Source organism: Sarcophilus harrisii, chromosome 3 (genome assembly GCF_902635505.1).
Source record: "Sarcophilus harrisii chromosome 3, mSarHar1.11, whole genome shotgun sequence".
NCBI classification, from domain to species: Eukaryota; Metazoa; Chordata; class Mammalia; order Dasyuromorphia; family Dasyuridae; genus Sarcophilus; species Sarcophilus harrisii.
The window spans coordinates 68,090,992-68,115,208 of record NC_045428.1 but is presented as its reverse complement, the minus strand read 5'-3'; the positions used below and the strand labels follow the sequence as shown (position 1 = coordinate 68,115,208).

The 24,217-nt window shown below is 35.1% G+C and overlaps 1 protein-coding gene across 1 annotated transcript in view; it reads left to right on the top strand.

Annotated features, from left to right (window-relative positions):
• Positions 1–24,217, top strand: part of VWC2L (von Willebrand factor C domain containing 2 like) — a 175,304-nt gene that overhangs the window by 8,666 nt on the left and 142,421 nt on the right. Inside the window, exon 3 of the mRNA XM_003765955.3 lies at positions 23,495–23,624. Coding sequence (XP_003766003.2) covers positions 23,495–23,624 — 130 coding nt within the window. The remainder of the gene's footprint in view (positions 1–23,494; positions 23,625–24,217) is intronic.

Below are 24,217 nucleotides of genomic sequence, written 5' to 3'. Positions count from 1 at the left end.
TGATCGCTTTGGCTTAGGAATGGTTGGACTTCTGTGAGGTTTTATTTAGGAAAAGACATATTTTCACTGCCTTTCTTCATTCTTCTTGATCCTAAAATGATGTATTTTGCAAATCTGAAAAACTGTGATACCTTCCCTATGAGACCTGTATTCAACATCCAGTTCTTCCCCTACTAGATGTTCAGCATTGGAAACTCACTCAAACTTGATGAACCAATTTCTTAATAGGCCAACTGGAGATAACAGTTGCACTGCCAGGTTCAAAGAATCACCCTTAGAATTAACTCCCATATTTTAGTTAATTGCACTACTGTGCTCATAGTTACTGAGACTTAAAACCTTAGTCATGTCTACTCACTTTCTTTCAATCCCTACATATAATCATCCCTTCCTTCCCACCCAGTCTTCAATAGAATGACTGTGTGTGTCTATATTTTAGCCTACATGTGAAACTGGTATTTGGAAGTGGTGGTTTGTGTATGGGAGAGGACGGGGACCTCTTTTCTTCTCCCAATGTCTTCAATTTTGTTAATTCTATCTAGACACTATCCAATCTCTCCCCCACCCCATTCTGCTTCCATCTTCATTGCCATCATTCTAGTTCAAGACCTCATTATCTCTCACCTTGACAGTTCCAATAGCATCCTAACTCAGTTTTCTGACTCCAGTCATCACTCCTTTAATCCATCTTGCACACTAGTGGTTGCCAGATTAATCTTCCTAATGCACAGACCTGACCATATCATTCCCCTGCCTATAAACCTTCAATGACTCCCTGTTGCCTATTGAATAAAATTCAGACCCCTTAGCTTGTCGTTTGAAACCCTCCATAATCTAGCACCAGCCTAACTTTTTGGCTTTATCTCTACTAGTCTTTACTAATTTTGCTTAAACCTAGTTGGACTACTTACCATTGCCTAACCACAGCCTTCTCTTTTCCCCTTACATACGTCTCCCCTTGCAAATACTATGAATGTTTCCTTCCTCATTTTCACCCACTGAAATCCTACCAAGACTACAAGGCCAAACTTCAATTCCCATTTTGTCTGAGATAAGTTTCCTGTTGATTCCCAAGCAGAAGTTATTTCTCATGCCTCTAAATTTTCCTAACTCTTTGTTTCTCAGTGTCTTAATCAGAGTTTATTCTATAGTATAATTATTCACATATATTTCTGCACTTTGCTTATGAAGTCCTTGTGAGCATGGAAGCTTTCATTCATATTTATGCCCTTTTCTTTGCACATAGTAGGAGCTCAAAACATGTTTCTTGAATGCTCAAATAAAATACAAATGCTCAAAGAGATATAGAAACTGAGAAATGAGGAAGATACAGCAGCTAGTGATTTATTTTTTATTTATATTGAGGAAGTGAGGAAGAAGCACATTCAGTAGCAAAGGCCCTGATTTTGGAGTCAGAGGAGCTGTATCACTTTCCATCTGGTTGACCTTGGATAAGGTAGTTAATCTTTCTAGGTTTTGCTTTTGTTTTTTCTCAGCTGTAAAATAAGAGGATCTTTAGAGAGATCTAAATTCATGACCTATGTTCCTCTAATCCTTAATATTAAAGTAGATATCTCAGTTTTCACAAGAAAAAAGAGACATACCAGACCCAAAGAAATAGAAATTATCAACTATTCTATATATCATAATCAGTCAATAAATATGTATTGTCTACTATGTGCTCAGAACTGGGCAAAAATACAAAAAGATGGAAATAAAATCTGATACAAAAGATACAAAAAGAAATGGAAATAATACTACCATAGGAGCTGAGAATTGTGTGTTATAATCCCAATTCTCCTAATAACTAGTTATGTGACCTTCTCAGAGTCTCAGGTACCTTATTTATAACAGAGTGATGGGACTAGACAAGATTCTATGATCTGCAAGGTTCTTTCCAACTCTAAAATTCAATAATTAAAAAAGAACCAAAATATATACTAAATTGAGGATCAGTAATATCCTTTGGAAACAATAACTCAAATATATAAAGGTCTTAAAGATTTTCAAAGTATTTTACATACCCTCCTCAATAAATCTCTGTAACTGTTATAAAGGACTACATATATCATCTCTATTTTACATGAAGAAATCAAGACAGAAGTATAAAATGAAATCCCTTATGTCCATATAAAATTTTGTTCTGGTGACTAGGTCTAGTTCTGCATTTTTTTTACCCAGCCAGGTCATTTTTTGAGGGAGGTATATTACATAAGTCTTCTGCAATGTTTATGAGTTTGAAGACTTTAAAGGAAAGAAAGTGCTTAGCTTAGCACAGTGCCTTACACATGGTCCTTACTGACTAAAAGACAAGTTCACCCTATACACAAACTACCATCCCTCCCACTTCTACTAAATACAAGTAAAGGTAATAAATAGGATATTTATAAAAGAGTTAAGTCTAGAGTGTTTTGGATAGGAGACTGCAAGAAATGAAGAGAGAACTCAGCTTTACAAGACATCAATGAAAAATAAATTTGTTGAATTTAAAGACTAGAAGTTATATAGCAAATGATCAGTAGAGTTGGTCAAAAAGACTTTCAGGATTCCAGTGTTTGACGCAGAGTAAGCTTTTAATAAATACATTTTCACTTATTCGTTGATTTATTCCAGCCAATGGAAATGACTTAGAAGGGTTCATGAAGCAAAAATCCATTTATTTGGCAATGTTGATTTCTGAAAAAAGAAAGCTTCATTGCCCACTTATTCCCCACCCCCATTTCTATTAATTGTTATTTTCACCCTTTATACTTGTCCCTTGAAGGCATGGGCTCTATGTTGTTTTTCTTTTTGCTTGGAACATAGTAGGTGCTTAATAAGAGTTTATTGACTTCATTTAAAGAAGCATGAATGCTGCAGTGGGTGGCCATTTATGCCAGAATAGGTTTTTTTCTTCTCTGTGATTTGACATTTGGATGGCCCCTACTTCATCTCAAGAATTGAATCATCCTTTATTTTACTTCAAAACAACTGAGACCGAATTCTAACTGTTGCCCCTCTAAAGCTCAGGTGTCCCATTGGGAGCCATAAGTAAATACTCAGCTTAAAGTGCATGTCAGTGAGTCCTGTGCCTTAGCATAACTGTCAAATTAATGAGATAATTCTCCAGAATTTCATTCACAGGAATTTTAAAAAGTGTGATCCTCGAATATTTTTTAGGATTCCCTATTTTAATCTGTAATCTTACTAGTAGTTTAATACATTGGACTCAATGTTAACCAAAATTAAATATAAGAGATTAATTTTTATGTTGGATTCCTTTTTAATGTTCAAAACCCACAGAGAAACAAATAAATTCCTAAACTACACAGTAGGTCAAAGCTTTATTGAAGGCCTTAAATACATTTTAACTAAGAATTTCCACTTGAAAGTTTTCAAATCTTCAGTTGCTAATCTGACCATGTCATTTCCCTGATTTGTAATTCCCAGATTCTTTTTTGCCCTACTATAAAATACACTCTTATGTCTGACATTTAAAGTCCTGGATCCAACATATTTTTTCCAGATTGACTGCACATTAGTCCTAGTCATACACTCTCTATCTCTGCCAAACTCTATATCTGATTGCCATTCCTTGAATAAGACACATTATTTCTCAACTTTGTGCCTTTGTATAAGCTTACCTGAAATCTTCTCACCACCACTTCACTGAACACTAGTTACTTTCAAAGAACAACTCAAATATCAACTCCTATAGAAGGCCTTTCCTGATCCACTGAATCCATAGGAACAACCCATTGGTTGTTAAGTAATTCCCTTTCTCTACTTCCTCCCCACCCAAATTGCTTTGGAGATGATTACATATAGACATATAATAATTTGTGTACATTTTGTTTCCCCTAGTAGAATGAAATCTTCTTAAAGACAGGAGCTATCATTTTTTTCATCTTTGAATCCTCAGCTTATACATTTTTGACTCTCAATAATTGTTTGTTGAATTGAATGAAAATCACTTGGCCTATTTCTCATAGAATGGCATCTCAATTAATTTTTGGAATACTCATGAAGGTACAGAGTTGCTTCTTTAAGCAACTCTTCTCTTATTAGCTGGTAATGAGTATGTGTTTACAAACATAATCTCTAATATGTATTGGGATCTTTCCCACTGAAAATGTCACTACTGGGCTGTTTCTGGATTTAAAATGGCATGGCTGTGAGTGGCAAGAAAGTAGTCCGATCTATTTAGCATCATATACTTGGGAAGCTTGTGGTTTAGTTTCCCACTACAAATCATGTTTCCTCAAAGCAATCATGTAAGGTAAGAAGTGTCATTATCTACTATTTCCAGATGAGAAAAGTATGGCTCAGAGAGATTATCTCTTTTATGCAAACACACAATAACAAGTGCCAAAACTCAATTCCAATCAGATTCCAAGTGTAGTGTTCTTTCCATTAGGCAATACTGTCTTTCTTCTAAAGGATCATCACAGAAACTTGACTATTTCCAAACTGGGTGCTTCTTTGTTTCTTTCACTTATTCATATATTTGGTTGATGATGAGATGATGGCAGCATGAGCTTCACTATTTTCTGTGGCTTGTTTCATGGCTCAGCTTTGCTCATTTCTCAGAGGGCACACATTATCCTTTTTCCAAAATTGCTCTAGGAGAGACATTTATCAGGAAAAGAGTCAAATTATATTCAAAGCTCCTACTCTATGCCTTGAGTTTCTGATGTAAATAGGGTGGAAAGAAGCCGTTTCTTGTTCCAAGGAACGTCCCCTTATATTACCTAATAGTGATTAAAGGACTAGTTGTCAATTTGCTGTACCCTTTGCTCCTATCTTTTCTTCTGCCATTTTTCTGAATTTTTACAGGGTCCCATTTGCATCTGTATTAATGGCATAATACTGGTCATATAAGTATTGACTCCTGGCCATATTGTGTTACAATCAATTAATTAACATTTATTTACTAGCTTCTAGGGATTGTGCTAAGCACTATGGATACAAAGGCAAAGTTTAAATTTTCCTATTTTCAAAGCATTTACATTTTATCAGAGAAAGAATGTGTACTCACATAAAAATATAGGGAATATGCACAAAATGAATTTAGGATAATTTTGTCAGGAAGGGAAGTAGGAAAGGGAGCATCATATTACAGAACAACAAATTTGCCAATTTTGGTGGATTGTAGAGTTTATATGGGGAGAATAATCTGTACTGAAGTTGGAACAAGATAGTAAAGAGCCTTAAATGCCCAAAACCAGATTTTATATTTGATTCCAGAAAGAATTAGAAGCCATTTAATGTTATTAAGCAGATGAATGACATGGTCAGAACTTCAGTTTAGGAACATTACTTTGGTATTTGCATGGAGAATGAATCAGAAAGGATGCGTTTGAGGTTGGGAGTCCAAATAGGAAGCTATTTCAATAATTTATGGAGAAAAGGGGGATAGTATTCAGAGAAAGGGACAAATTGGAGAGGTGATATAAAGAAAGAAACAAGATTTAGGCTCTAGGTAACTTGATATTTGAATAGTTCTTAAAGTTGCAAAGCACCTTATTTCATCTGAGCCTCACAATCACCCTGAAAGACATTATTATTGTCCATTGTTTTTTCAGTTGAGGAAATTGAGGCTGGGAGAGATTAGGTAACTTCTGATTTATTCTTTATTGAATGATTTGTTGATTCTGTCCAGGTCTTCCTGACTGCAGGACTAGGAAGTGTGGGCAAAATTAAAGCCACCCATTTGAATTTAACAGCTCTTATTGAAAAGGTTTAGAGGACAGAAAGAATTCAATATCTAAAATGAAACTTTGAAGTTATTTATGTATTTAAACTCTTTAGGCAATTTTTGACCTATAATTAATCAAAAGATGGTTTACCTCTCAATGTTAAAAATTTTACATAGGTAAACTAAGTCAATTATAACTTCTTAATTGTTTCTCTTGGCCCTAGATTATTGGCTCACTATTTTGTCAATATGTTAATTGCCAAGCAATAAGTGAATGATAGCTGACACAAGAACAAGAGAAACTAGAATTAGCCTTCTGGGAAGGTTTTTACTCATAGCCCTTTCTGACCTTAAAAAAACCCTCAAGAATTGACCTAGCATCTCACTAAGGATACAAGAAAAGTCATATGAGACCCTGGTTTGAACAGATCTCTAAATACCAATCCTCATGTTCCTATTAACTTTACTGGAGAATAGCAGAACTCAATCAATCCAGTAGTTCTTTAGTCTCTCTGTCTGTAAAGTGATTTACACTATAACCAACAAATGGTTCCAATAAAGAGTAAATGTTACAAGTGATTTCAAAGTGTTAAAACTATAAGTCAAACTCCAAAATTCTGGTTAAGTCTTCTGTGTGTGTGTGTGTGTGTGTGTGTGTGTGTGTAGAATGCTCTGTGTGTGTATGTAAAGAGAGAGAGAAGGTGAGGAAAGAGAGAGGAGAGAGAGAGAGAGAGAGAGAGAACAGAGAGAACAAATATTAATTGAATTAAGTAGATCATTAGATGGGATTTAGAAATCATTTTCTATGTCTACTTCCCACTGTTATTGTTTGTGTTGTCAAAGGTCAATTAAGGATTTGATAAATTTGGATTTGACCTTAATTTCAAAGTATCTGAGACAATGTAGAATTCTCTTATGTATAAAAAGTGAGTATTATACTCTAGTTTTTTTCCACTTTTGAGAACTGAACCAGGGACTTAGAGGTGAAAGAGACCTTAAAAATCTACTCCAAACTGGAGTACAGAGAAATCCAACAGTTTATCTCGGATCAAATAGCTAAGTAGTAAAAATCAGAACTAGACTCCAGATTTCCAAACTCAGGTCAGTGTTGTTTTTGTCACTGTTTTAAGGTACTTTTACCAGAGAGGAAGGAGGGGAATGAGGAAGGGAGGGAGAACACATTATATGTGTGTGCACATATATAGTGTGTATATACATGTATTTATATGTGCATTAGGTGTTTATTATCCATACATAAATTCATAGAGAGATAATATACATTTATACATACATACATATAAATAAAATAGACAAAGAAACAAACTGGTATGCACAAATACAGCAGAAAAGATCATTTCTTCCAAATGACTAGAGATATGTAAATGAACTAAGTTCTGAAGCTTTACAGAGACAACCCCCATCCTTTTCTCCATTTACAAGTAATTAACCATAATAAAATATTGACACATGGGAAGCTCCTATTGAAATCAAATGTTGACTTGAGTTATAGTAGTAGTTGATATGGAGCTTAAGTTTGTATAGGTAGTACCCCCCAAAGAACTCTGGTTTTCAAACCAAGTGAAATCAGACCTTGAATTAAACAAATATTTTTACTCAGAGATCATGAGTCTGAGAGTTTGGTTATAAACAGCACAGGCCTTGCAGAAATATACTTGGGTTCAATAACTTCTATTTTTACCAAGAAGAACTATACCCTAGAAGGGAGATGAGGGACCAGTTTGGGGTTTATTTGCCCCTCTTCTTTGCCAAGTCAAGGACTAGTTTCCTGGCTTTGTTATTCCTGTTCCATTAGCTCCCAAACTTCACTGAGTGGCAAAGATGGAGAAAAGATGGAAGTATCATCACATCCAATTGGATGTGATAAAGAGAGAGGGGGAGAGCATAGTGCCCATTCATATCTATGTTGGGGAGAGGTGAGCAATTTGTGATAATATTTGGCTAATTTTACTTGATTCAATAGTCTCCTTATTGTACCCAGACATTTAGGATCTCATAAAAGTGCCTTCAATTTCAATTTAAGTCATTATATATAAAAGAAATATTAACTTACATTACACTTAAAACGTATCCAATCAGAAAACTATGTTTTGTGGGAATCAGATCATTTAACCTCTCTGAAGTTAAATTAACTTCCTCTTTGAGGAAGTCTTCTTCCCATTAGATTTACACCTGCTATTTTCCTATTGGTCATATATGATAGTCTTAATTCACTGGGCACTAGTGAATTTCCCCCCTGTTTTGTCCATACTCCCATTCTTAGATAGATAGATAGATCTCACCTCATCTCGTACATATAGATATAGATAAATAGATATGTACACACACATATATACTTAATCTTAGCAGTATACAATTTGACTCAGAGCTGTTGTTCATAAGCAAAAGATACACACATAAGCATATATACTGTGTGTGAATATGTATATGTACATATATTTATACAACATATGAGTTTTACACCAATATATTTATTATTTATCTTATACCATTCATGTTAATTTCATTTTCAGTACATTTTCTGATTATAATGGTTCTTTTTATTCTAAAAATATGGAGACCTTTACTCTGCACAGATGTATGAGATCTTATTATATTCCCACTTACTGAGAATTCACAGATGACAAAGATGAGCACAGATTGCAATTTTCCAGCTTTGTAAATACTTCATGTCATATATTTCATCACACAAAGAAGCAAGTGTGTATTTTGAATTTCATGCAATATTACAGTAAATACTGTTAATGAAATGATAAATGAAAAGCAAATATATATACATATATATGTACGTATGTAAGGTTTGTTAACTGAGTCATTTATTAGTCAGTTAAAACTTGTCCAAGTTTTAATACAGCAAATGTTTAACCTAAAGCATGATATGAACTTCAATTTATCAATTAGTCAGTCAATAAAGGTTTAGTAAGAGCCTACTGTGTGCCAGATATTCTACTAATCTCTGGGAAACAAAAGACTCTGCTCTCAAGGAATTCAGTCTAATGGGGCACACTACATGTGTAAACAACTATGTACAAATAAAATTTATACAGAATAAATTGAGCATAGACCAAGAAGGAAGACACTAATATTAAGAAGTCCTGGGAAAAGCTTCTCAAAGAAGATGAGATTTCAGCAGGGACCTAAAGGAAGTCAGGAAAACCAAGAGGGAAAGATAAGGAAAAATGAGAAGAGGAAGTCAAAATGCTCTTGGATAGATATAGAATCTGGTATGAGCAATAGGAGGGAGGCTAGTGTCACTAAATCACAACGTGTGTTTAAGGCAAAAGAAAATAGAAAGGGGGGTAAGGGGGGAAAATAGAAGGGGGGTAAGTTTGTTTTGACCTTGGATACAGAGGATTTTATATTTGATCCTGGGGATGAGAGGGAGGAATGTCATGATACATATACTATCATTTCAATTAAAAATATGAAGGTGCTTATTTTTCTATATGTATGTATATAGTACATATATAGATTCATGAAATTTTATACTTGTGATATATAACCCTTTCATTGATTCATAAATAATATATTGTAACATTTCATGAATCAATATTGTCAAACAAACAGGTGTTCAAGAAGGAATAAGGCACAAAGATAGCCTAGCCCCTGGTTTCTAGACATTCTATATAAAAATCAATGCATATGCTTTAGGCACAATTATTTTTCTCCTCCATTATCTCTGATGTATGTCCTGGAGCTTGTTCCATGTATATAACTCCCATCACCACAAAGAAGCCCACACTTAGGACTCATAGACCACACATCATTCAAAACCATATGCCGAATGTGCTCCAAGTAGAATAGATACGCCTTCTGAAAACTAGCTATGATCACAAAACATTAGTCTTGGAAGAATACCTGGGAATCGTCTATTACAGCTGCCTTATTTTAGACCTGAAGAATTCAGGTAAAGAATCCTCTCCCTGAGAGATAAAGTGATTTGCCTTAAGGCCACAATATACACTAGTGTGGCAAGTGGTATCCATTACAAAAACCAAAGAAAACATCCTTGCTCCAGCACAAAAGTCATTGCCCCTCATCGTGCTTTTCATGCAAGGCTCTATGGGAGCTCCCTCTAGGAAACTTAAATCAACCCTTATTCTGAGGATGCTGAGCAAAACACCATAACTTCCAGAAAACTCACTTCTTCTGCCTTGCAGAGAAGACATGTCTCCTGTTTCTGAGGTGTCAGGAAGAAAAACTGATTCTAACTTTCAGTTTTTTTCAGCCTTTTAAAAGAGAATCTTAAAATAACAGATGTGTGACTACTGAAAATTAGAAAGCTTCATTAAGGAAAACAAAGAAAAAGTATCTAGAATTTCCCCTTTCTTAATGAGAAGCTAAACTTTCACTGGAAAGCCCTGAGACATTCCAGTCAAGATACAAGAAATTCTGGGCAAAACTCACATTGTTAAAAATCATTTTGGCAAGGATCTGACAGGAGATTGAAGTGACTTGTTTCTAAATAAGAAACTAATTACTTAACCACAGCTAGCATTTCACCTACAACTCAACCACAGTCTGAAGATAAATACGGTTATATTTCAGATCTTATTTTCCATTCTGAATTAGGTATCTGTCTTTAAAAAAAAACCTTTCACATTTCAAACATTTCATAATAGAGAAGAAATTGCTAAATCATCCTGCAATAATAAAAAATTACCATATTGGTTTTTGAGCTACCTAGTCACTGAAATCAGAAAAAGGAAAAAACCAAACATCAAAGCAAAGTATCCAATTTCACTGACAAAGCTTGGAAATATCTTAGTATATCTCCATCAGAGTCTCACAAAAGAGCATATGATATAAAGGTTTGTCAAATCATACTAGAACCAAGTGAAAAGGTGTCGCTATGCAATAACTAAAACTACAGCCTATATTTTATGATTATCATTCTTTATATTATGCATTATTTAGAATCTTTCTGGCATAGCTGGTTTTTCTAGAGTGGTGTTGGTCAGTTTTCAGTCGTGTCCAGCTTTTTGTGATCCCAATTGGGACTTTTTTGTAGAGATACTGAAGTGGTGTGCCATTTCCTCTTCAAGCTCACTTTGCAGATGGGGAAACTGAGACAAACTGGGTTAAGTGACTTGCCCAGGATTACACAGCTGGTAAGTATCTTGAGCTCAATTCTCTATCTACTGTACCATCTAGCTCCCCCAAATCAAGAATATTTAGTTTTGGATTTTTGTCTGATACTGATAACTGAATATTAGTATCAGTTGTGAGACAATCCCAGCAGTACAAAGGAATGAGATGCACCAATCTAGAGACATCTCCATCCCAAATATTCAAATGGACTATGTGCCTGACCTGGAGTAAAGCTTTTCATCCTAAATTGGACTAATAAGCCACAGCTGAAACACACTGGCTTGACCCCAACACCATGATGTCATTTGATCCTTTTTTAATATGAAGGACAAACAACAATATGACTTCAGGCAACTCAGACACTTATACTTTAAATAATTGGAGCAGCTGTTTTTCTAGTGAGTCACAGATAAGTTACCAAGCTGAATTAGGATTCAGATCCTAATGATTTTCTATGTTGGTGAATATAACATAATTCCAAACTTGAGGAGTGTTAACTAAAAAAGAGAGAGGTTTGTTTAGTGGATAGAGAATCTGTCTGAGTCAAACAGAACTAAGTTCAAATGTTCCTCTGACATTCTGATTTGAGCCCTCTCAACAAGTCACTGAGCTCAGTGCTTCAGGTCACTCACTAAGGCTATAGCTTGCAGAATAACTGCAGACTTAAATTGGTAAAATTTTAATCACAAATTCAGACTCCCTTTTCTAAATCTCTCCAAAATTAATAATGTGTAAATTCCATAATTTCACTGATGTTGAATGCAGGAGCTCCTACACTAGGAAAATCACAGATTCCTCACATATTTTCATAAATAATCTAAGTTATAAGCAGTTAGGTGGTGTAGTGGATAAAATGCTGGACTTGCAGTCAGGGAAGACCTGGCCTCAGACACTTATTGACTATATAAGCCTGGGCCAGTCACTTAACTCCATTTACTTCAGTTTCTTCATCTATTAAAGAAGCCAAAAAAGGAAATGGAAAACAACTCCAGTATCTTTGTGCTTTTTGCACAACAAGGTGACAGCTTTCTTTTAAAGATTTAGCTGGGCTCTTCATGCATCAGTGACAAAGTGATACATCTGACTAGAATGTCAGTTTTTTAACACATAGTCTTTACATTTTCACTATTGCAAATGGGTTTGAGTTTTTTAGGGCTTTATTCCTCAGGTTCCCAGAGTTTGAAGAACATTGAATTCTGTCCCATCCACTCAAAACTACTTTGCTGAGTCAAAGCTCACTAAGGTTCCTTATGATATTTCCCTCTTATTGTTCTTTCAATACAATATTTGTCTTTTGTTTAATAACTCTCTCTCCCCCTGGAATTGTAGTGGCAAAATGCTCCAACCCTCTCCTTACTCCCACTCCCTCACTGAGTTTTATTAAGGTTGTTGTGAATGACTGGCACTTTTCTGATATCAGCAATCTGTCCTTCTCAGTGTCAAGTGAAAATTTTCTAAGCCCTACAGTTTCTTTCTCCCCCATCCCTCCCAAATTATACAGATGGATGATAATGGGAAATCATCCACACAGAGAATACTCAAAACCTCTTGTAAAACTTCAAGGGTCCTTTCCTGTACCAGACCTGATTGTCAATCCAGTTTATCAGTAAAGGACTAATCTTTGCCTGTTCAAGTCTTTTTCAGGATTTGAGGTGTAATGCTCTGTTGCTGGCTTGACTTTATCTTGTACCCAGTGGCCTTTGCTTATGCCTTTGGGCTCTTCTTCAAAGAAAGATTTCAATCAGAAGAAGAAACATATTTTCCTCTCACAATAGTCAACTATTTCCTTGAGAGTCCTTTGTTACTTTTCTATCAAAACAACAACTAGAAATGCCTCTATCTCTACAGCTAATGGAGATTACTTTCTGTGTTGATTTGGACTGAGATATTTCTATGGACTGCTTTTGAGATCTCCAAAGAGCCCTTCTTTTCCAGAATGCCTCAGTACTCCTTCAGGAAATTCAGACAAAAAAAATCAGTCCCTCTGTTTACTCATGTATAAGGAAAAGAGGCAGAAAGTGATGAATGTAGAATTTTGCCTGTTCTTTGCAAAACCTCTTAAATGCTTCAGGATATGATTTTGGAAATAAATATCTTCTATGAATAAGATTACCATTCCTGATGACTAATTTTCAATATTAAATTAGGTTTTTTGTGTTTGCTAATTGATCTTTTCCATTCTGCTTTAGTTGGGAGGCAGAGGTGAACAAACAGAGAAGATTCTTCTTGTCTTTATTTTCCATGCTCTCAGTATATACAGATGATCTCATTGAGATTCTCTTGAATTTGGCCCATAATATGTCCTAGGTCTAGCCTATAATCTGAAATATTCACAGTTCCTACACAGGTGAAGTTAAGGACATTTTCTAATCATTTGTATGCAAGTAGATTCTACACATTTGTGGTGAGTTTCTGATAAACACTTAGGAAAGCGCACACTGGACTTCATTATTCCAAGGTACTAACTGCCACAATTAATGCAGTTTGTATATTTCACTGTGCCCTTGCAGATATTGCCTTAATCAGCACTATAGAACATTTATCTCTTCCAGGAATTTGGCAATATAAATTTAATAACCAATTTTTCTTATCCAAAATATGTATTCCAAAGATTTCACATTGACAAAAATATTGAAGTCCTTATGGAATTTCCATCTTCAAGCTCACAATATGATCAACTTTATAGCCATTTGCATTAGTCAGTCAGTCAGTTAACAAGAATTGATTTAGTGCTTACTATATACTTAACACCATTGTACTAAGTGCTGAGGTCACAAAGGAAATTAAAAACATGACCCCTGCCTTCAAGGAGCTCACATTCTATTAGGGAAAACTACATTTATCTATGAGACATATCATGTCTCATGTACATGATATGTACAGTGTAAATAGAAGGTCATTGCACATATTTAATGATTCCTAGTCACAAAATAACTTTAAAATATCTTAATCCATCCTTATAGCATTCCCATGAAATGTTGGTCTAAATGGAAAGTAATCTCAAAAACAAAATCATTAATAATAGGAAGCAGGAGTAGGAAAGACTGAAAATAGGATTTGAGCTAACTTTTAAAGGAGACCAGGAAAAAAAGAGATGGAAGTGAAGAAGGATAAAACATGGAGTTGGAAGATGAAGTATTAGGATGCAAAGAACAGCAATTTGGCCATTGTATTATAGACTATATAGAAAGAAGTAAGGTTTAAAAAGACTTGGAAGATAGGAAAGACCCAGGTATAAGGCTTTGTATATTTGATCCTGTCAATGATAGGGAATCATTTTAGTTTATTGAGTATAGGGATGATGTGATTTGCAAGTTAGGAAAATCACTTTAGGTAACTTGAGTAGAGGATAGAATGGAATAGGAAGAGATTTAAAGCAGAAAGACCAATTGAAAAAAGCGATAGTAACAACCTACACAAGAAGTGAAAAAAGCCTATATATACTAGGACTATGACTGTGTCAAAGGAGAAAAGGAGACATATGCAAAATATGTTATGAAAATAAAAATAATGGATACTAACCACAGACACATTCCACATGTTTTTAGTTCCAAAAGAAATTTGGTGGTTGGATATTCTTTTCATCTGGCATTATCTTCTTCTCCATAGATATTTTCAACTTTCTGAAATACTTTTCCCCATTGATTATTAGATTCTTAGATTTAGACGACCTGTTTCAAATCTTGGCTTTGCCACTTTCTGCCTGGGCAAATAAATTAACTTCTTTGTACTTCCATCTCTTCCTTTATAAACTGATTTAAAAATATTTGCACTATCTGATCCACAGAATTGTTAATAACAATAGCTTACATTTATGCCATCCTTTGTTTACAAAAGGCTTTATCTAGTTTGTCTCATATATGCCACATAACTCTGAAATAATAATATGATTTATTATGCCCATTTTACAGATAAAGAAACTGAGACTCAAAAAGGTTAAATGATTTTCCCTTAGTCAAACAACTAGTAAGTTTCAGAAGTGGGCTTCAAATCCAGTCCTTCCTGAACCATAATGCAATATATTTCTAGTACACTATATAGTAATTCTAATTGCACAGAAAACATTAAACTCCATATTTTAAACATTAAAACTTAATAAATTTCTATCATCATTAATAATTATTAATATCAACTATAATAATTATTGATCCTATTATATGTTTATATGTGCTACATAAAATTATATGATTAACAATATTATTAATGATTTTAATTATTAATATTAAATTAATATAAACTAGAGGAACCACCATGACAGAAACCTCAACTAAGAGCTTTGGTGCTTTTTAAGAATATGTTTGAATTGTGTGCTGAGTAGAATCTTCAAACCAAAAAAAAAAAAAAATTTACAAATATCTTTGAGAAAATGTATCTGTAAAACTTGGACATTAGAAATTAAATTCATCTAAGATTTTCATGACATGTCTCATGGGATCAAGTACTATATTTCTCTCTTAGGGGAAAAAACTATGTTCAGTACCAATGCCTTTACATCATATATGGTACATAATTTTTTTTCAAATCTTGGTGGCTGATATAAAATAAACATTTAGGTTTATATAGCACACTGTTTTAAAAAAGCACCTTATATAAATAACTCATTTGAGCCTTGCCACAACATGATTTATATGTTATTTTTTGTTTGGTTGTTTTTGTTTTGGGTTTTTTGGGTTTGGGTTTGGGTTTGGTTTAAGTTTTGAATTGAGAAATCATTCCTTCAGGGAACTCCCAACCAAGTTTCTGTCTTGTTTCTTGTTTCTGAGAGTGGCTTGTGGGAATTCAAGATTGGACCTTTATATACCACATCTTGCTTCCTCTTATGAAGTAGAAAATGATTGCAAATATTATTATCATCTCCATTTTACAGATTATGAAAAGAGACCCCAGAAGAGTTGAGGTGCTTACTCACAGTTACACAGGCTTTTGGCTTCAATTCCACACAAATTTTCCAATATGAGAAACTAATACATTTTTTCCAGTATATTTAAATTTTTCCCATGTCTGGATTTTTTTCTAAATTAGATTGACTAGGTAATTTTCTTTAATTCATTTTAATATAGAGCTACAAGCATTTGTTTTCTAGATAATTCAGGTCACTTGAAAGTTTGAATTTTCATTTAAGCCATGAACTGTAAAGAATCCACATATATTTTATAAATAGCCTTTGAAAGCTATTTCATTTTCTTCTGTCACCATAGCCAAGATGTTCTTGTTTTTTGTTTTATTTTTTGCTTTACATGTCCATTTGTAAAAATGAAAGAATATACTATATTCTATTGGGTCAGAATCTCTCTAACTGCCTTGAACATATCTAGAGATACCTTAGTATAGGCTTTATGGAATCAGATGAAATTATAATTATTGATGCTGAACATAAATAATCAGAGATTTGTCAGAGAATTTCAAGAATTTGATGCTGGGAAGAAGAAAGTTTATTGATTTTTTTCTTGAATACCTGAGTGATTTATACTAGTCCTATTTACCACTTGTGCCTGTTATATTACCTTGAGCCTGTTAGTCATTCGTATTTCTATCTACCATTTTTCAAATTTGAATCTTTCCTTTTTATTTATGGTCTGGTTAGTTCTATTAGGGAAGCCATAAAAATCTTACCTGTGACACCTATGGGATCAAACTTCTGGAACAAACATCTGTATAATGCTGGGAATAAAGAAAATATTTTTTTTCCTTTTTGCATGAAAAGTATTTCATTTTCCTAGATCCTCACTGATGGCTAGTAAGCCAATATCCCCAGTTCATTTCCCTTAAGTTCCAAAGTGGAAATTGAAACCATTTGGCCCAAGATTAAATACCTGCATTTCTCTAAAGCTTAATGCTAAATAAAGTAAAGATACTATAGTCTCAAGGTTTGCAAAGCACTTGCTACACACTGCCCTGATGAGAAAGAATAAATGAATAATGAAAGAAAAGGGAAGGAAGGAAGGAAGGAAGGAAGGAAGGAAGGAAGGAAGGAAGGAAGGAAGGAAGGAAGGAAGATTGCTGGACAATTTCATAAAAGGAAGAGCTGAAGACTTTTAGCCCTCTTCTTCATTAATATGGTCACCCTCTCATTAACTGTTCAAAAATCAGGGTTGGTTTTTACCTGCCAGAGGCACTTTCTTTTCTAAGAATCTGGATTTAGGAATTTCCATAGTTTTATCCTCAGTTACTGAGAGACTGCTGACAGTCAATTTAGCAATTATTTGCTAACCTAATTAATAAACTTTGCCTTTGGGGCCTTTCATTGGTGTCATAACAAAAAATTAAAGATTGTTTCCTGTGTCTTGGACTTTAAAATAATCTAAGTTATCTTTGGTCTTTTTAGTAAATATTTTAAATTATTGACTCGTTCTAACTTGTGCTCAACTAAAATACCCATGCCTTTTTTATTTACACTGCTAAACCTTTCCCTCATTCAATATAAGTGCTTATGTATTCCATTTTATGCTTAAAAATATTATTCTGGGAAGGAGTTCTACTCTTACACACACACACACACACACACACACACACAAATGTTAAGATTTCCTAGTTTAATTTGACATTCTTTGGGAATTAACATTGATTCTTCATGATCATCAAATTCTTGTCTAAATGTTCATAAGGCATCAAATGAAATTTTTTCCAAGTATTGCCAGGGACTGTCATTAATTTACCCACTATTTGCCAAATTTGAGAAGTCTTTATGCTCTCTAATAGTTCTCAAAGGTTCCATATAGTGACTGTAAGATTGCACCAATGGATTCCTTTGTGATTTTATGAAGTTTTCCTCATTCTTCCAATTAGCAATATAAACTTAGATTTGTAGACAACAGGTCAAAACTACAGAAAAAAATCCCCCAACCTGCTCAGGATTAACAAAAAATTCCAAAATAATCCTCCCCAATGTCTACCACCAATCTAAGGATTCATTTTGCCCATTTTGATCAGGGCTGCAGCTATCATTCATATGTTCTTAAAATAATAGAAGGGAATATGATATGTTTCCTCTGTATGTCACCACTTTTTGAAACATTTCAATTATAATTTTATCACCATGTTACACTTATAATGGCCTAGATGTATCTAAAGTTTTCCCTACATATGTTATTCACTTAAATTTGATTTTTAAAATCAATCAAAATTTCAACAAGAGTAAAATTTACCATAAGACATTACAAAGTTGAGGTTGGGGATAGTGGTGCTTATTTTTATTTCTTTTGCTCATAAAGAAAAATGTTCTGCAAGAGTTCTTGGAAAGGGATGATTTCTGCATAAAATTTCAGAATGCCTTCATTTAATAATCTTACTTATCCAGTCTGTTTTTTGTCAGGATGTGTGCAAGTCATAATTTCATATTCATCTTTTTAAAAAGCAGCGAGAATAGTTTTTCTAAGTAGCAATTCATATGTTATATTCTCTGACTCCTATGAAGAGTTTAAAAAAATAACCACCTTTGGCTCTTCTGGGATGTTTTCAGGTCTAATATATGGCTTTCATATCAGAAAGTACATTTTTTAAAAGGCAAAAAGAGAAAAAAAAAAGAAAAAATGTAACCAGCTCAGGAGCTTAGAGGCTATAGATTTACTAGGAGCACCAAATATTTCAGAGTTTTACACTCCAAGGTAGAAGGGCTTTTAAAGTTTGAACTTAATGCCTCTGGAAATTGGCAAGGTAGCACACTGATATCTTTGAGGAACCTTTCACCATTTGAGTGATGACTACTTAGAGATGAAGCTGTAGAACAGAACAGGCAGGCGAGAGAAGTCAGGGCATGAGAACAATGAAGGAGTCAGCACAGCTAGAATGCTGAAAGAAGAGAGACATGGCCAGGAGAAAGGAGAAAGGGCAGAGATTCCAAATAAAATCAAAGGGTTAAAGAGAACAGGATTTTGTGCCTGAGCCAGAGAAAGATTTTTGAGGTGGAAAGAGATCCTTTGCAAGAGAGATAAAACTTGGAGGAACATGATAAAAGCAAACAAGAGAAAAGGAAAAACCTTTAAGACAGGGAGGGCCAGGACCTGAAAGAAGAGTTCTTACAGGAGATAGTGTGAAGCAAATAAAGTCAATCAGTCCCCCGCTGAGATTCAAAGATACCATAAACAAAAGTGAACACTTTTATCATGTTTTTTCTGCCCATTTATCTGGGGTAGATAGTATAAAATTTGGACATTCTGGGAAAATATTCTTCAAAAATAAATCCAGCTACACTGTTCATCATTGAATATTTTGAATTTATCCTTTCTTCAAGTTATTTCTCAAGATCTCAATTCTGATTTCTTGCATGTAAATCCACCTTCCATTGATTTCTGTATCCTAGGGAATATATGGATTTTCTCTGTTTCTGTTTCTCTCAGATGGCCAGAAGGGAAGCTATCACCCAAGCAGTTCCTCTAAGACTTAAGAATTTAGAGGCCCCAAGAGAAAAATCCAGCAATCATATTTAACTTCAAAACAGTCAGAAATTCCATGAAATTGCAGGTATATCTGTGGCTCCAACTAAGTCCTCTTAATTTGCTGAGAATATCCATTGGCTATAGTGAAATTTTTCAGCTTACTGACAGGTAATGCTCATGATGCTGTGATAAGCATATGTGAAGTATAATAGCAGCGGAAACCAGGCTAGAGTTAGCCAGAGTAATAGCCTCTTCCAGGATAATAGGATTTTTTCCCCTCCCTTTCCCTTGGATTCCTTTACCTAGAAACCAAAGACTATGAATGCAAACAACAAGCCACTATGCAAAATAATTTACATTAATTGAGAGGTAAAGCAGCCTTGAGTTAGGAAGACCAGAAGATGAATCTTGTCTTATACAGACTAACTCTGTGATCCTGAGCAAATCATGGCATGATCATATATATTTAGAGCTAGAAGGGATCTTAGTAGATCCCTAGATTAATCCTCTCATTTGACAGATGAGGAAACTGAGTCTTAGAGAGCTAAAGGGAATTACCACCAAAACACACAGGTAGTAAAAAGAAAAGATAGTTTTTGAACCTAAATCCTATGAATAGGTGGCACAAAGGATAAAGTGCCAAGAATATAGTCAGGATGACCTGAGTTCAAAGTCAGCTTCAGATACTTATTAGTTATTTGATCTCAGGTAAATCATTTAATTCTATTTGCCTCAGTTTTCTCATCTATAAAATGAACTAGAGAATGACAAACTACTCTAGTATCTTTGCCAAGAAAATCCCAAATAGATTCATGAAAAGCTGAACTGAAAACTGCCTGAAAAATGACTCAACAACAATAACAAAAACCTTTGACTCCAAATCTAGTGCTGGGACATTCTAAGTCATGATCTATTTAATTGTGATAGTTCCATCCCTTAATATCTCCGTGTCCCAAGTAACATGATATAATATTGGTATGGTTTTTAACAATTCCCTACATAAATGAATTTTAAATAAATATTAAAATGATGAATTCCAGTAACAGTATTCATTCACCACGGATGATCCTTATTATAAACTCTTGCAATTCAAAGGCTATTTGAGAGGCTTGTTTAAAGATTGAAAAGCCCACAGCTGAAGCTTCAAAGGTCTTATCCAAATCTCATCCCCAACTCAGTCAACTTCTGGCTATACAAAGATACAAGTCTTTCAATAACACTGTAATAGGAAGAATCTTGTGCACAGCCAGAGAACATATCAAAGAGCCAGTTTAAAGAGAACAAAAGAGATAAATTACAATTACAATTGGGTTCAAAAAATTGGCCTTACAAGATGAAAATGGGAGAGACATGATTAGAGAGCAGTTTGGCTGAAAAGGATCCAGAGGTTTAATGGGAAAGCTCAATATGGTCAACAGCGTGATGTGGAAGCCGAGAAGGCTCATAAGACATGATGACATTGGATAGCACAACTTGCAGCAATGCAAAAGTAACAATTCCGCTATTCTGGCCTGGTTAGACCACATCTGGACCATTATATTTAGTTTTAATAATCACATTTTAGCATGAATATAGAAAAGCAGGAAATTGTCCAGGACAAGGCAACTAGGGTGGATATGAGCATTGAGTAACTTGAATCCATGTCATACACATGGTTGAAAGAACTTGTAATGTTAGCTGGAAGAAAAATCTCAAGAGATTGGGGGAATAGAATGTAAATTTCTTTAAATATTTGAAAGGATATCATAAGGGGAAAAATTTTGATATGTTCTTTTTGGAAACAAGAAAGAATTATGTGGAAATTTGAAAGAGGTAAAGTTGACTGGAAATAACTTCCTCTTAATTAGAGTTGTCCAGAAGAGAAATGGACTTGCCTTTAAAGGTAATAGATTCTCTGTTATTGCAAGTATTCAAGCAGGGATTTGGATAGCCCTTTGCCAGGTACACAAGGGCATCCCCAGAACCCTAGACCAAAAACATCTGGAACACTCTATATATTAGAAGGGTTTGTTCTTCTTGTACTACATGGACATTGAGGGCTCTCCCAACTCTAATATTCTGTAATTCAGTGATTCTGGTGTATTTTTTTCTATCATTGTAGGCAGGGGGACAAATCAAGTTGTCATTCCAAAGGATGAAAGAGGAAATAGAGATGAGCTTATTTTTATTTAAAAAAAGGAAAGGGGGGAATATTTCTGAATTGTTGGGAGGGATAGGGAAGGATCATAATTTCCACTTATGCCAATCATTAGAAGTAAGACAGAACACTTTAGGATGCTTCCTTTTATTTTTCCCTTTAGAGTTTTTTCCTATGGTTGGTTTTTTCCTGTAGTTGGAGTCCTTAAGCCTGAATATTGTTTGTAAGTTACACATTAAAGAAAATCCAAAACCATCAGAGAAACAAAATAGATTTCTCTGAGGCATGTGGATAAAAATCAACAGACATCATAGGGCTTACCAGTACTATTCAATAAACTTATTGATCAATGTGGGTAAAGCTATATTTTCTTCCACTAATTCTGTGACTAATCCTCTGTTTGCTATGATACTGTTTTTTCCTCATCTTTTTTTTAATAAAATAAAGCACACAAATGAAAAAGTAGGCTATGACACTTCAAACAGAAATTAAAGTTGCAATGAACAATAGAAGATAATTAAATGGAAAGATTCTACCCTCCCCCTTTCTCTCCCACCCAGCCATTTCTCACTTAAGGGGAGCCTATGTTATCTAAATTGTTTGAGCCACAGGTAAATGAGAGGTGATGGGGATCACTTACAGACAGCAGCCCCTGAGACAAAGAAAGAGGGTTTTAATTAATGTAGTTTAGAGGGAATGAATTTCCTGCAGAATAAATGGCCTGATTTAAGAAATACAAAGCTGCTTCTTAAACATGAACTAAAAATCTCTGACACCACCAAGGGCCGTAGACACAATTGCCTGTGGGTGCTATAGCCCCCAATAATAGTGCCAAGATATCTAGCAGGACCCAATTTGGCCACATATCAATGTACGGGAATTTCCTAGGGGGAAAAAAATACTAATCCTAAAGACCTCTTAGCAGGTAAATAAAAAAAATATATCAGCTAATTTTTTATTTGAATTTATAACTTCTCAAGTTTATGATATATTCCATATTCCTTGGCTCTAAACAATCACTTTTTAAATCAATACATGTTAGTTTCTTCATAAAAGCAAGCAGATAAAATGAAAGAAATTCATTAAATCTTTTTAAAAAGCTATAGCAAGATATTCAACTTCAAAATTCACATGGGGAAAAAGATGTCCTTTAGTCTATAGCAACCTGCCAAAAATTCTGTGTCTGGAAGGCAAGTCTGTCTACTTAATAAAACCATCTTGTTTCTTGGTAATCTATTCTTTCTCTGGGTATAAAATGAAGAGAATATCCTTTGCCTTTGCACAGGACAAAAAGTATACCTGGAATGCCCTCCTTCCTCATCTGGACCTGTTTGGATGCATGGATATTAGTAGACCTAGCTCATGTGCTACCTGCCCTGGGAAACTTTTGTTCTTTCTACTTTTTTAGAGTTCTCTTCCTCCTCAGATTCTCATACACTTACTTAATGATTGACATATTGCATTCTCACTAGTAGAACAGAAGATCCAGAGCAGGAAGAAGTGTTAATTTTGTCTTCAGATCCCAAGAGCCTAGCACTGTGCTTTACAGAGTGGGCTCTTAATGAATGCTTATTGTTTTGGTTGGGTTGAAACTACAGAATCACTTCCCTGTGCCATTGGCGCACCCTGCCCACTTTGGAGAGCAGGTAGGTAAGTGAGAAGAAAGCAACTCTTCTGCCAGTGGAACCCAGACAAGGAACCATGATAGCTCTCTGGTAAAGAAGGAAAATGAGCCCCAAGATAGCGAAAGGCAAAGGTCAGATCCTGAAGGAACTTTAATGACTATCTAGTCCAACCCTTTCACTTTCACAGATCAGATCATGAAGTTAGGAAGGCATGAGTGGATTGCTTAGGGCCACATTGCTAATAGGGTTAGAAGCCAGGTCTCTCCTGGCTCTGAATCTAGCACTCCATCCATCACACCAGACTGCCTTTGATGAGACCAGGTTGAGGTTTGGCCAGCAAAGGACCATCCAAACATGTTGTGATCTAATATACTGCTTATTGAGTAAAACACCTTTCTCCAGGTGTTGTGCTTGGTTCCAGTGGGGTAAATGGTAGAGCAAAGGGTGAAATGAATGAATGCAGTAAAGAAAATACAAAATACAAACATTGATGTTTTGTCTTTTGACGACATGTGAATGTACAAATGTTTCAGCTAAGGAGAAAAGGGGCTAATTTTAGATTTGTTCCTAGCCCTCTCCATGTGAATGGTGTCGCTGTGAGCCCAGCAACGAAGTGCACTGTGTTGTAGCAGACTGCGCAGTTCCTGAATGTGTCAACCCAGTCTATGAACCAGAACAATGTTGTCCTGTCTGCAAAAATGGTAAGACCGTCCTGCACTAGCTTTTACTGAGGGGTTAGAACAAAGCTTTGTCAATGCCTTCCCAATGTGTACGCCTAGCCAAAGCAGAGCCTTGAGTTCCACTGACTGCTTTTTTGATGGAGATGTGACTAGTTCATCTTTGCGTCCCACTCCAAAATCAAAATCAGCAAAGGACAAAAATCCTTTTCACTTGGGGGAGCAAAGGAGAGACTCAAGCTTTCCATGTGGTGGTCCCATATATCATGTTGGTGATGGTGGTGTGGGGAAGGCTTACCCTAATATAATTTCCTCCTATAACCTATCTCCTAAGCAGGAAGATCAACATCCCAGGTCTGGCTCTAATCCAGACTATCTGGGTGGCCGTGGGCAAATGATTTCTACAGTAATCTAGACTAGGCAACTCTTCAAGACGCTTGAGTTGAAGAAAAAGCGCTGATCTCCCTAGGAAATTCCCTAAACCCATGAAATTACTGATCTAGCCCCTAGGTCCAATTCCTCCCTGCGTGCTTACTGGTTGCATTTCTGTCTCTTTGATGGATTCCATGAGGCAAAGTTATTCATGTTCTTTCAAAATGATGCATAATACAATAGCT